The sequence below is a fragment of the Oncorhynchus kisutch genome, linkage group LG5, assembly GCF_002021735.2.
Source record: "Oncorhynchus kisutch isolate 150728-3 linkage group LG5, Okis_V2, whole genome shotgun sequence".
NCBI lineage: Eukaryota > Metazoa > Chordata > Actinopteri > Salmoniformes > Salmonidae > Oncorhynchus > Oncorhynchus kisutch.
The window spans coordinates 36,786,270-36,800,146 of record NC_034178.2 but is presented as its reverse complement, the minus strand read 5'-3'; the positions used below and the strand labels follow the sequence as shown (position 1 = coordinate 36,800,146).

Below are 13,877 nucleotides of genomic sequence, written 5' to 3'. Positions count from 1 at the left end.
TATTTATGCTGCAGTAGTTTATGTGTCGGGGGGCTAGGGTCAGTTTGTGATATCTGGAGTACTTCTCCTGTCCTATTCGGTGTCCTGTGTGAATCTAAGTGTGCATTCTCTAATTCTCTCCTTCTCTCTTTCTTTCTCTCTCTTGGAGGACCTGAGCCCTAGGACCATGCCCCAGGATTACCTGACATGATGACTCCTTGCTGTCCCCAGTCCAGCTGGCCGTGCTGCTGCTCCAGTTTCAACTGTTCTGCCTTCTTATTATTCGAACATGCTGGTCATTTATGAACATTTGAACATCTTGGCCATGTTCTGTTATAATCTCCACCCGGCACAGCCAGAAGAGGACTGGCCACCCCACATAGCCTGGTTCCTCTCTAGGTTTCTTCCTAGGTTTTGGCCTTTCTAGGGAGTTTTTCCTAGCCACCGTGCTTCTACACCTGCATTGCTTGCTGTTTGGGGTTTTAGGCTGGGTTTCTGTACAGCACTTCGAGATATCAGCTGATGTACGAAGAGCTATATAAATAAATTTGATTTGATTTGATTTGAGATTTTCATGAATAGTTAACATTGCGTTATGGTAATGAGCTTGAGGCTATGATTACGCTCCCGGATACGGGATTGCTCGACGCAAGAAGTTAATATTAATAAAAGACTCCACTATGCAAGTAACCATTTCAATAGAATGTCACTGCATCAACTGTTGATAGACATAACTGGTAAATTCGCTCTGGCTATTTACTCTGATTTCAGAGCACGGGTAAGATAGTCTAGCTAGACACACTTACACATTTCTAATTTTGACAGAAAGTAATTTTCATTTCAGGTTGAAGTGCACTGTTATCCAGCTAGGTAACGTTAGCTGTTGGCTTGCTAGATACCATTACGTGTATGATCTTATTATTTGTATCTCAGAGCCATTTGCTTTTCTAGTTACAGCCTAATGTTAGCCAGCTAAAATTGAACCTGGCTGGTTAGCTACCTGCAGATTCATGCAGGATAGTAACATTATGAGTTGGGATTATGGTTCATTGTTTACCTAGCTAGTTAGCTACATGTCATTACAAAAGACTCCACTATGCAAGTAACCATTTCGGGTGCATTCGTAAATTCAGTCTGGCAATCTACTCTGATTCCTGAGCACTCTCGTCTGAGTGTGCAAGAGCGCAGAATAACTGATGAATTTACGAATGCTCAACATCCGTTGAATATGACCAGTGTTAAAATGTAGCCAGCAGCACAGTTACAGTCACTAATGCTGTGGATAACATGAAAACAGCCTAACCAGCTCAGCTAGGGAGCGTAAAATGGTCAGAGTGGGGTGTTCTCACATTTGTGTCTGGAAGTAGCTAAAAAGCAAGCCAATGTTAGCCAGTTAGCTTGGATGCTTGACTGCCATTGCAAAACTGAAAGCGCAAACCACAGTATTTAACCATGGAAAGGTGACTGGGAATATATCCAAATACAAACATTGTAGTTATTCCCTCTGCAAGGCAATCATACAAAAAAAACTGCAAATCAACGGCACGAGATGTATGTGGCAGGGTCTATAGACAATCACGGGCTACAAAAGGAAAACCAGCCACATCACGGACACTGACGTCTTGTTTCCAGACAAATTAAACACCTTCTTTGCCTGCTTTGAGGATAATACAGTGTCACCGACGCAGCCCACTAACAAGCACTGTGGGCTCTCCTTCTCCGTGGCCGACGTGAGTAAGACATTTAAATGTGTTAACCCTCGCGAGGTTGCCGGCCCAGATTGCATCCCTAGCTGGGTCCTCAGAGCATGCGCAGACCAGCTGGGTGGTGTGTTTACGGACATATTCAATCTCTCCCTATCCCAGTCTGCTGTACCCACATGCTTCAAGATGGCCACCATTGTTCCTGTACCCAAGAATGCAAAGGTAACTGAACTAAATGACTATCGCCCCGTAGCACTCACTTCTTTCATCATGAAGTTCCTTGAGAGACAAGTCAAGGATCATATCACTTCCACCTGACCTGTCACCCTAGACCAAATTCAATTTGCTTACCGCCCCAACAGGTCCACAGATGATGCAATCGCCATCACACTGCCCTATCCCATCTGGACAAGAGGAATACCTTTATAAGAATGCTGTTCATTGACCATAGTTCACCATTCAACACCATAGTACCCTCCAAGCTAAGTTTGAGGCCATGGGTCTCAACCCCACCCTGTGCAATTGGGTCCTGGACTTCCTGACGGGCCGCCTCCAGGTGGTGAAGGTAGGAAACTACATCTCCACTTCGCTCATCCTCAACACTAGGGCCCCACAAGGGTGTGTGCTCAGCCCCACTTGTACTCCCTGTTCACCCATGACTGCATGGCCATGCATGCCTCCAACTCAATCATCAAGTTTGCAGATGACCCAACAGTAGTAGGCAAAACCAAGGTGGCATAGCAGTTCAGACGTCTTTTGTCCTCGTCTTGTCGTGTCCTGTATATATATATATTTACAACTTTTTCACATACATTTTATTTTTATTTTCCATCAACTCATCTTCAAAACACTCTCCTGCAACCCGCCTCACCAATGTATATTTATAAAAAAGTATTATTTACCTCAGATCTGTAATCCTCCAAGAAGCTAGCCAGAAACTCCAAGAAGCTAGCCTGAAACTAGCCAGAAGCTAATCCAGAAGCTAGTTCAGAAGCTAGTTAGCTCCTTTACTGGCAAATCGTTAGTATTCAGCTAACCACGGTTTGTGGTCATCAGCTATCCTTTAGCTCGAAAATCTATCGCCAGTTCTGTACGGCGCAGCGCGGCTCGGAACGGAACATACCGGACCAATTTTTCTCTCCATGTCCCTGGATTTCGACTGCTCTCTGGACATTCATACCCGGATCTCACAGCTAGCTAGCTGCTATCCGTGTGACTATCGGCCTTCGTCGATTCCGGAGCAAACATCAATTATTCCGGAGCTAGCAAGCTCCGTCAATCACTCCTGAGTTCCATCAATCACACCTGGGCTGCAGTCACCTATCCGGACCCGTTTTACTGCTTTCGCGGAGCCCCACCGGGCCTTCACAACTGGACTGCCGACGTTATCTACCCGAAGGAGTTATTCGGCTGGCTCCTCCGTCGCGACGTTACCTGAACGCCCATCTGCGGCCTGCTAACCGTTAGCTGTCTTACCGGCTGCTATCTGAATAGACAATCGGACCATTTTTTTTTAATATATATTTTTATTTTTTTATTTTTTATTATTATCATTATGTTTTCTTCTTGGGCCTCTATAACTATATCTATTGTTTTTATTTTTGTTGTTGTTGTGTGATTTGGATTAATCCCCTCTACCACACGGAACCCCACTAATCTACTGACGGAACGCAAGAGGTAGCTAACAACAGACCTCCATCCTATGCTAGCTTGCTACCGATGCCCTGGCTAGCTGTCTAAATCACCAACCAACCTCTCCACTCACCGGACCCTTTTGATCACTCGACTAAGCATGCCTCTCCTTAATGTCAATATGTCTTGTCCATTTCTGTTCTGGTTAGTGTTTATTGGCTTATTTCACTGTAGAGCCTCTAGTCCTGCTCACTATACCTTATCCAACCTATTAGTTCCACCACCCACACATGCAATGACATCTCCTGGTTTCAACGATGTTTCTAGAGACAATATCTCTCTCTTCATCACTCAATACCTAGGTTTACCTCCACTGTATTCACATCCTACCATACATTTGTCTGTACATTATACCTTGATGCTATTTTATCGCCCCCAGAAACCTCCTTTTACTCTATGTTCCAGACGTTCTAGACGACCAATTCTCATAGCTTTTAGCCGTACCCTTATTCTACTCCTCCTATGTTCCTCTGGCGATGTAGAGGTGAATCCAGGCCCTGCAGTGCCTAGCTCCACTCCTATTCCCCAGGCGCTCTCTTTTGACGACTTCTGTAACCGTAATAGCCTTGGTTTCATGCATGTTAACATTAGAAGCCTCCTCCCTAAGTTTGTTCTATTCACTGCTTTAGCACACTCTGCCAACCCGGATGTTCTAGCTGTGTCTGAATCCTGGCTTAGGAAGACCACCAAAAACTCTGACATTTTAATTCCAAACTACAACATTTTCAGACAAGATAGAACTGCCAAAGGGGGCGGTGTTGCAATCTACTGCAAAGATAGCCTGCAGAGTTCTGTCCTACTATCCAGGTCTGTACCCAAACAATTTGAACTTCTACTTTTAAAAATCCACCTCTCTAAAAACAAGTCTCTCACCGTTGCCGCCTGCTATAGACCACCCTCTGCCCCCAGCTGTGCTCTGGACACCATATGTGAACTGATTGCCCCCCATCTATCTTCAGAGTTCGTGCTGCTAGGCGACCTAAACTGGAACATGCTTAACACCCCAGCCATCCTACAATCTAAACTTGATGCCCTCAATCTCACACAAATTATCAATGAACCTACCAGGTACCTCCCCAAAACCTTAAACACGGGCACCCTCATAGATATCATCCTAACCAACTTCCCCTCTAAATACACCTCTGCTGTCTTCAACCAAGATCTCAGCGATCACTGCCTCATTGCCTGCATCCGTAATGGGTCAGCGGTCAAACGACCGCCACTCATCACTGTAAAACGCTCCCTGAAACACTTCTGCGAGCAGGCCTTTCTAATCGACCTGGCCGGGGTATCCTGGAAGGATATTGATCTCATGCCGTCAGTAGAGGATGCCTGGATATTTTTAAAAAATGCCTTCCTAACCATCCTAAATAAACATGCCCCATTCAAGAAATTTAGAACCAGGAACAGATATAGCCCTTGGTTCTCCCCAGACCTGACTGCCCTTAACCAACACAAAAACATCCTATGGCGTTCTGCATTAGCATCGAACAGCCCCCGTGATATGCAGCTGTTCAGGGAAGCTAGAAATCATTATACACAGGCAGTTAGAAAAGCCAAGGCTAGCTTTTTCAAGCAGAAATTTGCTTCCTGCAACACTAACTCAAAAAAGTTCTGGGACACTGTAAAGTCCATGGAGAATAAGAACACCTCCTCCCAGCTGCCCACTGCACTGAAGATAGGAAACACTGTCACCACTGATAAATCCACCATAATTGAGAATTTCAATAAGCATTTTTCTACGGCTGGCCATGCTTTCCACCTGGCTACTCCTACCCCGGACAACAGCACTGCACCCCCAACAGCAACTCGCCCAAGCCTTCCCCATTTCTCCTTCTCCCAAATCCATTCAGCTGATGTTCTGAAAGAGCTGCAAAATCTGGACCCCTACAAATCAGCCGGGCTAGACAATCTGGACCCTTTCTTTCTAAAATTATCTGCCGAAATTGTTGCCACCCCTATTACTAGCCTGTTCAACCTCTCTTTCGTGTCGTCTGAGATTCCCAAAGATTGGAAAGCAGCTGCGGTCATCCCCCTCTTCAAAGGGGGGGACACTCTTGACCCAAACTGCTACAGACCTATATCTATCCTACCGTGCCTTTCTAAGGTCTTCGAAAGCCAAGTCAACAAACAGATTACCGACCATTTCGAATCTCACCATACCTTCTCTGCTATGCAATCTGGTTTCAGAGCTGGTCATGGGTGCACCTCAGCCACGCTCAAGGTCCTAAACGATATCTTAACCGCCATCGATAAGAAACATTACTGTGCAGCCGTATTCATTGATCTGGCCAAGGCTTTCGACTCTGTCAATCACCATATCCTCATCGGCAGACTCGACAGCCTTGGTTTCTCAAATGATTGCCTCGCCTGGTTCACCAACTACTTCTCTGATAGAGTTCAGTGTGTCAAATCGGAGGGTCTGCTGTCCGGACCTCTGGCAGTCTCTATGGGGGTGCCACAGGGTTCAATTCTTGGACCGACTCTCTTCTCTGTATACATCAATGAGGTCGCTCTTGCTGCTGGTGAGTCCCTGATCCACCTCTACGCAGACGACACCATTCTGTATACTTCCGGCCCTTCTCTGGACACTGTGTTAACAACCCTCCAGGCAAGCTTCAATGCCATACAACTCTCCTTCCGTGGCCTCCAATTGCTCTTGAATGCAAGTAAAACTAAATGCATGCTCTTCAACCGATCGCTGCCTGCACCTACCCGCCTGTCCAACATCACTACTCTGGACGGCTCTGACTTAGAATACGTGGACAACTACAAATACTTAGGTGTCTGGTTAGATTGTAAACTCTCCTTCCAGACCCATATCAAACATCTCCAATCCAAAGTTAAATCTAGAATTGGCTTCCTATTTCGCAACAAAGCATCCTTCACTCATGCTGCCAAACATACCCTTGTAAAACTGACCATCCTACCAATCCTCGACTTTGGCGATGTCATTTACAAAATAGCCTCCAATACCCTACTTAACAAATTGGATGCAGTCTATCACAGTGCAATCCGTTTTATCACCAAAGCCCCATATACTACCCACCATTGCGACCTGTACGCTCTCGTTGGCTGGCCCTGGCTTCATACTCGTCGCCAAACCCACTGGCTCCATGTCATCTACAAGACCCTGCTAGGTAAAGTCCCCCCTTATCTCAGCTCGCTGGTCACCATAGCATCTCCCACCTGTAGCACACGCTCCAGCAGGTATATCTCTCTAGTCACCCCCAAAACCAATTCTTTCTTTGGCCGCCTCTCCTTCCAGTTCTCTGCTGCCAATGACTGGAACGAACTACAAAAATCTCTGAAACTGGAAACACTTATCTCCCTCACTAGCTTTAAGCACCAACTGTCAGAGCAGCTCACAGATTACTGCACCTGTACATAGCCCACCTATAATTTAGCCCAAACAACTACCTCTTTCCCAACTGTATTTAATTTTTATTTATTTATTTATTTTGCTCCTTTGCACCCCATTATTTTTTTATTTCTACTTTGCACATTCTTCCATTGCAAAACTACCATTCCAGTATTTTACTTGCTATATTGTATTTACTTTGCCATCTTGGCCTTTTTTGCCTTTACCTCCCTTCTCACCTCATTTGCTCACATTGTATATAGACTTGTTTATACTGCATTATTGACTGTATGTTTGTTTTTACTCCATGTGTAACTCTGTGTCGTTTTATCTGTCGAACTGCTTTGCTTTATCTTGGCCAGGTCGCAATTGTAAATGAGAACTTGTTCTCAACTTGCCTACCTGGTTAAATAAAGGTAAAATAAATAAAATAAAATAAATAAAAATTAATTACCAATAACAACGAGACAGCCTACAGGGAGGAGATGAGGGATCTCAGAGTGTGGTGTCAGGAAAATAACCTCTCACTCAATGTCAACAAAACAAAGGAGATGATCGTAGACTTTAGGAAACGGCAGAGGGAGCAACCCCCCTATACACATAAATGGGACAGCAGTGGACAAGGTGGAAAGTTTTACGTTCCTCTGCGAACACATCACTGACAAACTGAAATGGTCCACCCACACAGACAGTATAGTGAAGAAGGCACAACATCGCTTCTTCAACCTCAAGAGGCTGAAGAAATTTGGCTTGTCACCTAAAACCCTCACAAACTTTTACAGATGCACAATTGAGAGCACCCTGTCGGTCTGTATCACAGTGTGGTACGGCAACTGCACCGCCCACAACTGCAGGGCTCTCCAGAGGGTGGTGCGGTCTGTGCAAGGCCTCACCGGGGGCAAACTACCTGCCCTCCAGGACACCTACAGCACCCGATGTCACAGGAAGGCCATAAAGATCATCAAGGACAACAACCAACCGAGCCACTGCCTGTTCACCTCGCTACCATCCAGAAGGCGAGGTCAGTACAGGTTTAACAAAGCATGGACCGAGAGGCTGAAAAACAGATTCTATCTCAAGGCCAGCAGACTGTTAAACAGCCACCACTAGCACAGAAAGACTGCTGCCTACATTCAGATTTGAAATCATGTGCCACTTTAATAAATTGAATATTAGTCACTTTATTAATGCCACTTTAATAATGTTTACATATCTTGCATTACTTATCTCATATGTATATACGTCCGTTAAAAGCGCAGAGAGCATCATGAAGAACAAGGAACACACCAGGCAGGTCCGAGATACTGTTGTGAAGATGTTTAAAGCCGGATTTGGATACAAAAAGATTTCCCAAGCTTTAAACATCCCAAGGAGCACTGTGCAAGCGATAATATTGAAATGGAAGGAGTATCAGACCACTGCAAATCTACCAAGACCTGGCCGTCCCTCTAAACTTTCAGCTCATACAAGGAGAAGACTGATCAGAGATGCAGCCAAGAGGCCCATGATCACTCTGGATGAACTGCAGAGATCTACAGCTGAGGTGGGAGACTCTGTCCATAGGACAACAATCAGTCGTATATTGCACAAATCTGGCCTTTATGGAAGAGTGGTAAGAAGAAAGCCATTTCTTAAAGATATCCATAAAAAGTGTTGTTTAAAGTTTGCCACAAGCCACCTGGGAGACACACCAAACATGTGGAAGAAGGTGCTCTGGTCAGATGAAACCAAAATTGAACTTTTTGGCAACAATGCAAAACGTTATGTTTGGCGTAAAAGCAACACAGCGCATCACCCTGAACACACCATCCCCACTGTCAAACATGGTGGTGGCAGCATCATGGTTTGGGCCTGCTTTTCTTCAGCAGGGACAGGGAAGATGGTTAAAATTGATGGGAAGATGGTTGGAGCCAAATACAGGACCATTCTGGAAGAAAACCTGATGGAGTCTGCAAAAGACCTGAGACTGGGACGGAGATTTGTCTTCCAACAAGACAATGATCCAAAACATAAAGCAAAATCTACAATGGAATGGTTCAAAAATAAACATATCCAGGTGTTAGAATGGCCAAGTCAAAGTCCAGACCTGAATCCAATCGAGAATCTGTGGAAAGAACTGAAAACTGCTGTTCACAAATGCTCTCCATCCAACCTCACTGAGCTCGAGCTGTTTTGCAAGGAGGAATGGGAAAAGATTTCAGTCTCTTGATGTGCAAAACTGATAGAGACATACCCCAAGCGACGTACAGCTGTAATCGCAGCAAAAGGTGGCGCTACAAAGTATTAAGTTAAGGGGGCTGAATAATTTTGCACGCCCAATTTTTCCGTTTTTGATTTGTTAAAAAGGTTTGAAATATCCAATAAATGTCGTTCCACTTCATGATTGTGTCCCACTTGTTGTTGATTCTTCACAAAAAAATACAGTTTTATATCTTTATGTTTGAAGCCTGAAATGTGGCAAAAGGTCGCAAAGTTCAAGGGGGCCGAATACTTTCGCAAGGCACTGTATTTCAGTCACGATGGCCTTTGTTCTGTTACTAAGATATTCATGAAACCATGAAGAGGCATCAGAACTCAGGCCTATCGAGGACAACTTATTCAATAAAACAACATGATGCAACAAAATCAAAAGCTTTTGACACGTCCACAAACAAAGCAGCACATTTGATTTTAGTGTGTAAAGCATTGACAAGATCATTAACAACTAAAGTGGTTGCTGTAATAGTGCTATGCCCAGGCCTAAACGATTACATTCAGAATACATTTCTCATACAAAAAAATAGCAAAGTTGTGCATTCGGAAAGTATTCAGACCACCTGAATATTCCACATTTTGTTACTTCACAGCCTCAATCTAAAATGTATTAAATATTTTCAATCTACACACAATACCCCATAACGACAAAGCAAAAACAGGTTTTTAGAAATGTTTGCAAATGTATTACAACAACAAAAAAAAAAGATTACATTTACATAAGTATTCAGACCCTGTCCAATGAGACTCGAAATTTAGCTTAGGTGCATCCTGTTTCCATTGATCATCCTTGATAGTAATCCTTCCGGTGGTAAACTAAATAGATTGGACGTGATCTGGAAAGCACACACCTGTCTATATCAGGTACCACAGCTGACACTGCATGTCAAAGCAAAAACCAATCCATGAGGTTGAAGAAATTGTCCGTAGAGCTCCGAGACAGGATTGTGTCGGGGCACAGATCTGGGGAAGTGTACCATTGAAGGTCCCCAAGAACACAATGGGAGAAGTTTGGAACCACCAAGAATCTTCCTAAAGCTGGCCGCCCGGCCAAACTGAGCAGGGAAGGGTATTGAGAGAAGGGCATTGGTCAGGGAGGTGACAAAGAACCCGATTGTCACTCTGACAGAACTCCAGAGTTCCTCTGTGGAGATGGCAAAACCTTTGAGAAGGACAACCATCTCTGCAGCACCCCAATCAGGCCTTTATGGTAGAGTGACCAGACACAAGCCACTCCTCAGTAAAAGGCTAATGAAAGCCTGCTTGGAGTTTGCCCAAAGACACCTAAAGGACTCTGACCATGAGAAACAAGTTTCTCTGCTCTGATGAAACCAAGATTGAATTATTTGGCCTGAATGCCAAGCATCACATCTGGAAGAAACCTGGCACCATCCCTACGGTGAAGTGTGGTGGTGGCAGCATCATACTGCAGGGATGTTTTTCAGCGGCAGGGACTGGGGGACTAGTCAGGATCGAAGAAAAGATTAACGGAGCAAACTACAGAGAGATCCTTGATGAAATCCTGCTCCAGAGCGCTCAGGACCTCAGACTGGGGGTGAAGGTTCACCTTCCAACAGGACAACGACCCTAAGCACACAGCCAAAACAACGCAGGAGTGGCTTCGTGACAAGTCTCTGAATGTCCTTGAGTGGCCCAGCCAGAGCCCAGACTTGTACCTGATCGAACATCTCCGGAGAGACCTGTAAATAGCTGTGCAGCGACGTTCCCCATTCAACCTGACAGAGCTTGAGAGGATCTGCTGAGAAAAATGGGAGAATCTCCCCAAATACAGGTGTGCCAAGCTTGTATCATCATACCCAAGAAGACTCAAGGCTGTAATCGCTGCCAAAGGTGGTTCAACAAAGTACTGAATAAAGGGTCTGAATACTGTAAATGTGATATTTCATTTTTTATTTTAAATAAATATTTTGACATATTCACAGATCATAGTTTTGTTTGTGAAACATTTCAATGTATTCACAGATCATGGTTTTATTTGTGAGTTATGGTGAATGTACACACGGATCCTGGGACATTATACAGACAAAATATTAAGACTATTCTGCCCCCAAACGGCTGTCTTTCATCGCCCTGCGAACATTAACAGGAAACAAGAGAAAAAGCTGCTGCTATGTTTCCTATCTATTCTTCCTGACAAGTGTCAGTCAAAGCTTCCCTCTATGGATGGATGAGATTTAGTCTCTCCCTTCCTGTGTGTTACTGTTTCCTGGTGAGCACCTTCTAAGTAACAGAGTGCCACTGTGGATGACATTGTGTAAATGAGCCTAAGGGAAAAAACAGCATCACTTCAGTGAGGTATTTTTTCACCTCTGGAGCCACCATGTGGCCACATGTGATAGGACAGGACATGGAACCAGAAGAAACGGCACAGCGTATAATACTATAAATAACGGAACAGTGAAACTAAGTGAAAAACAGAGGGAAACAAATGCATTGCAGATGACAGTGAAAATACTATTTGCTGTAGGCCAGACCAATTATTTTTCTCCCTTAAAATTCCTTGCTGTATTACATGCAGCATAACAGCAAACAAGTCCTAAACTTCCCCCAATTAGTAGAAAAGCTCTAACGAATTGCTGCAGTGTAGGAACTGAGTCTTCTGGCTGCTGTTGTTGGGGAAAGAAAAGCAACGTGCGAATTCAGAGGGGAGAGAAGACCCCATCTGACCTTCACAACAGACTGGGACTGCAATTAGCGCTGTGCTCGCCCTGACGCCAAAAACACTGCCTCGCCAGCGCCTGCATCAGTCACCGGCACTAGATGCTGGTGGCATTTCTATGCCAGCTAAAGGTTACCTTGGATCCCAGGCAAAAACTTGAGGAAGAGAGAAAAAATGGCAAGGGATAATTAAGGAAATAGTCCTAATTAAGTGAGAAACAGTGACCCTGAGGGAGGTGTAGGGTGCTAGGAGGGAGTTGGGACCGGGCATGCCGCGGGAGGCTATGACTCAGCATTACTGTCCCCATGGCGACCTCCTGGCATTCTGAAATATTGATGGGGTTGTGTTGGTCACTTTTGTGGCCACGAGGGGAACCATGGTAATGAATTATGCAAATCACAGCGCCTTAGCTTGTGGGTGTCAATTAGTGTTGGGTGGCGGACATGTTTTAGCCCTGGCCAGGGTCTCTCTCTGAGGGGAGTGATAATGGAAATAGGGTGGGTGGGGTCAGTTCTGGGAGGAGAACATATTACTGGGCCAGTTTAAGTCATGCATATTAATATACTTATTACTGGGCCAGTTTTCACACTCTCCTACTAAGGCAGGCATCACTACAAGTCTATACATGTATGTCCTACAGTAGCACTAAACCATCTATGAGTCAAGCAAAGGGAAATGGTGTAGGAATTATAGCCTCACCGTCTATCTACCCTGAATGGATCTCAGATCACAAACTCACTAATTTCTGATAGTTGGCAGATGACAGTTAAAATGCTATTTGCTGTGGGCTGTGTTATCCAATGAAGTGGTGTTAGTACGCAAGCCTCAAAAACAGGTCCTAGGTCCCAGTGTGCTGTCATGGGGACAAATGAAGTGTCACTGAGGAGGCATGCTTAATGACAGACTCATAGCACACATGTGGCATCAGTGAAAATCTAATTAACCTCATGTGGGGTTTAGGGCGAGAGCAGGGCCTACTGTACCTGTCTGTCCCCGATGGTTACGGCTGCCAGCAGACACCTGGCGACCACAGAACATCACCACGGCAACAAGGAGGGCCACCTGCAAAGGCCAAGCTGACCTCCCCCACAGCTTCATCCTGAGAGATAGACAGGGAGAAAGAGAGGCAGGGAGACAGAGTGACAGGGAGAGAGGGGGGGTAAAAAAAAAAGTATTTGAAAGGAAAGAGAGGAGAGGTGTCTTCAAAAAGGAGGAGACAATGAAATAGAACCAGTCTTACCTTCTTGTCCTGTCTGTCCTTCTCCTTTCTGGTCAGTCTTGATCGGAGCAGGATGCTCTATGGGACGAGGGTCAATGTCATGACTGCACACACGTCCTCCTTCTCTTCCTCTTTCCCCTGCACCTCCTTTTCCTCCTCTCACACAGCGACGGCCCCTGGGGAAACAGAGGGGGGCGGTCAGAGGGAGATTCCCTAAGGTGGCCCCTAGTGGCCCTTGTGTGTGTGTGTCCCCTAACCCTCTCTAAAGACCATGCTGGAGAGGAGATGTGAGGGCCAGGGTTCTGTCACAGATTCATTGTTTACAGTGGGCTAACCTACCCCCAGGCTCTACGTGATCCCCTCTACATCACACATAGCTTCAGAGAGAAGAATCCAGCAGAGAGGCAGGCAGTGAGCTCAAACACACCACACAAACACACACACTCACACACAGAGAGAAATACACCACACACACAAAGAGAGAGAGAGAGAGAGAGAGAGAGAGAGAGAGAGAGAGAGAACAGAGAGAGAAACAGAGAGAGAGAGAGAGAGCATCACGCCACATACAAAATCAGAATATCACAGACACAGTAACTAATGTACACATAAGAAGCAGACAAAAGCACAGAGAATCCCATACACACTCACCAAACAAGAATATACACACTTGCATTCATACAGTACACACCAAAAACACATCATCATTAATAGATGCAGGAACCGATTCAAACAGTCAGATCAAACAAGCCAAAACAAACACAGGCACACAAAAAATGCAGACTGTTGGTTGGGTACATTCAGATGGTACTGGAGGACAGTAGGAGACTACCTCTAATTACAGCTGAGTGACAGCCTCCCACATGCCAGTATCTGTACACACCATGTTTTACTATCCTTGTGGGGAAATAACAGTTGATTTTATTTTCCATAACCTATACCTATACTTAACCCTAACCCTAACCCTTAACTTAACCCTAACCTTAAGTTTAA

The 13,877-nt window shown here is 45.0% G+C and overlaps 1 protein-coding gene across 1 annotated transcript in view; it reads right to left on the bottom strand.

Annotated features, from left to right (window-relative positions):
- Positions 1 to 13,877, bottom strand: part of LOC109890190 (chemokine-like protein TAFA-4) — a 60,712-nt gene that overhangs the window by 36,392 nt on the left and 10,443 nt on the right. The window contains exons 2-3 of the mRNA XM_020482165.2: positions 12,909 to 13,063; positions 12,652 to 12,767 (exon numbers count right to left, since the gene is read on the bottom strand). Of these exons, the coding sequence (XP_020337754.1) occupies positions 12,652 to 12,766 (115 nt within the window). The 5' untranslated portion in view covers position 12,767; positions 12,909 to 13,063. The remainder of the gene's footprint in view (positions 1 to 12,651; positions 12,768 to 12,908; positions 13,064 to 13,877) is intronic.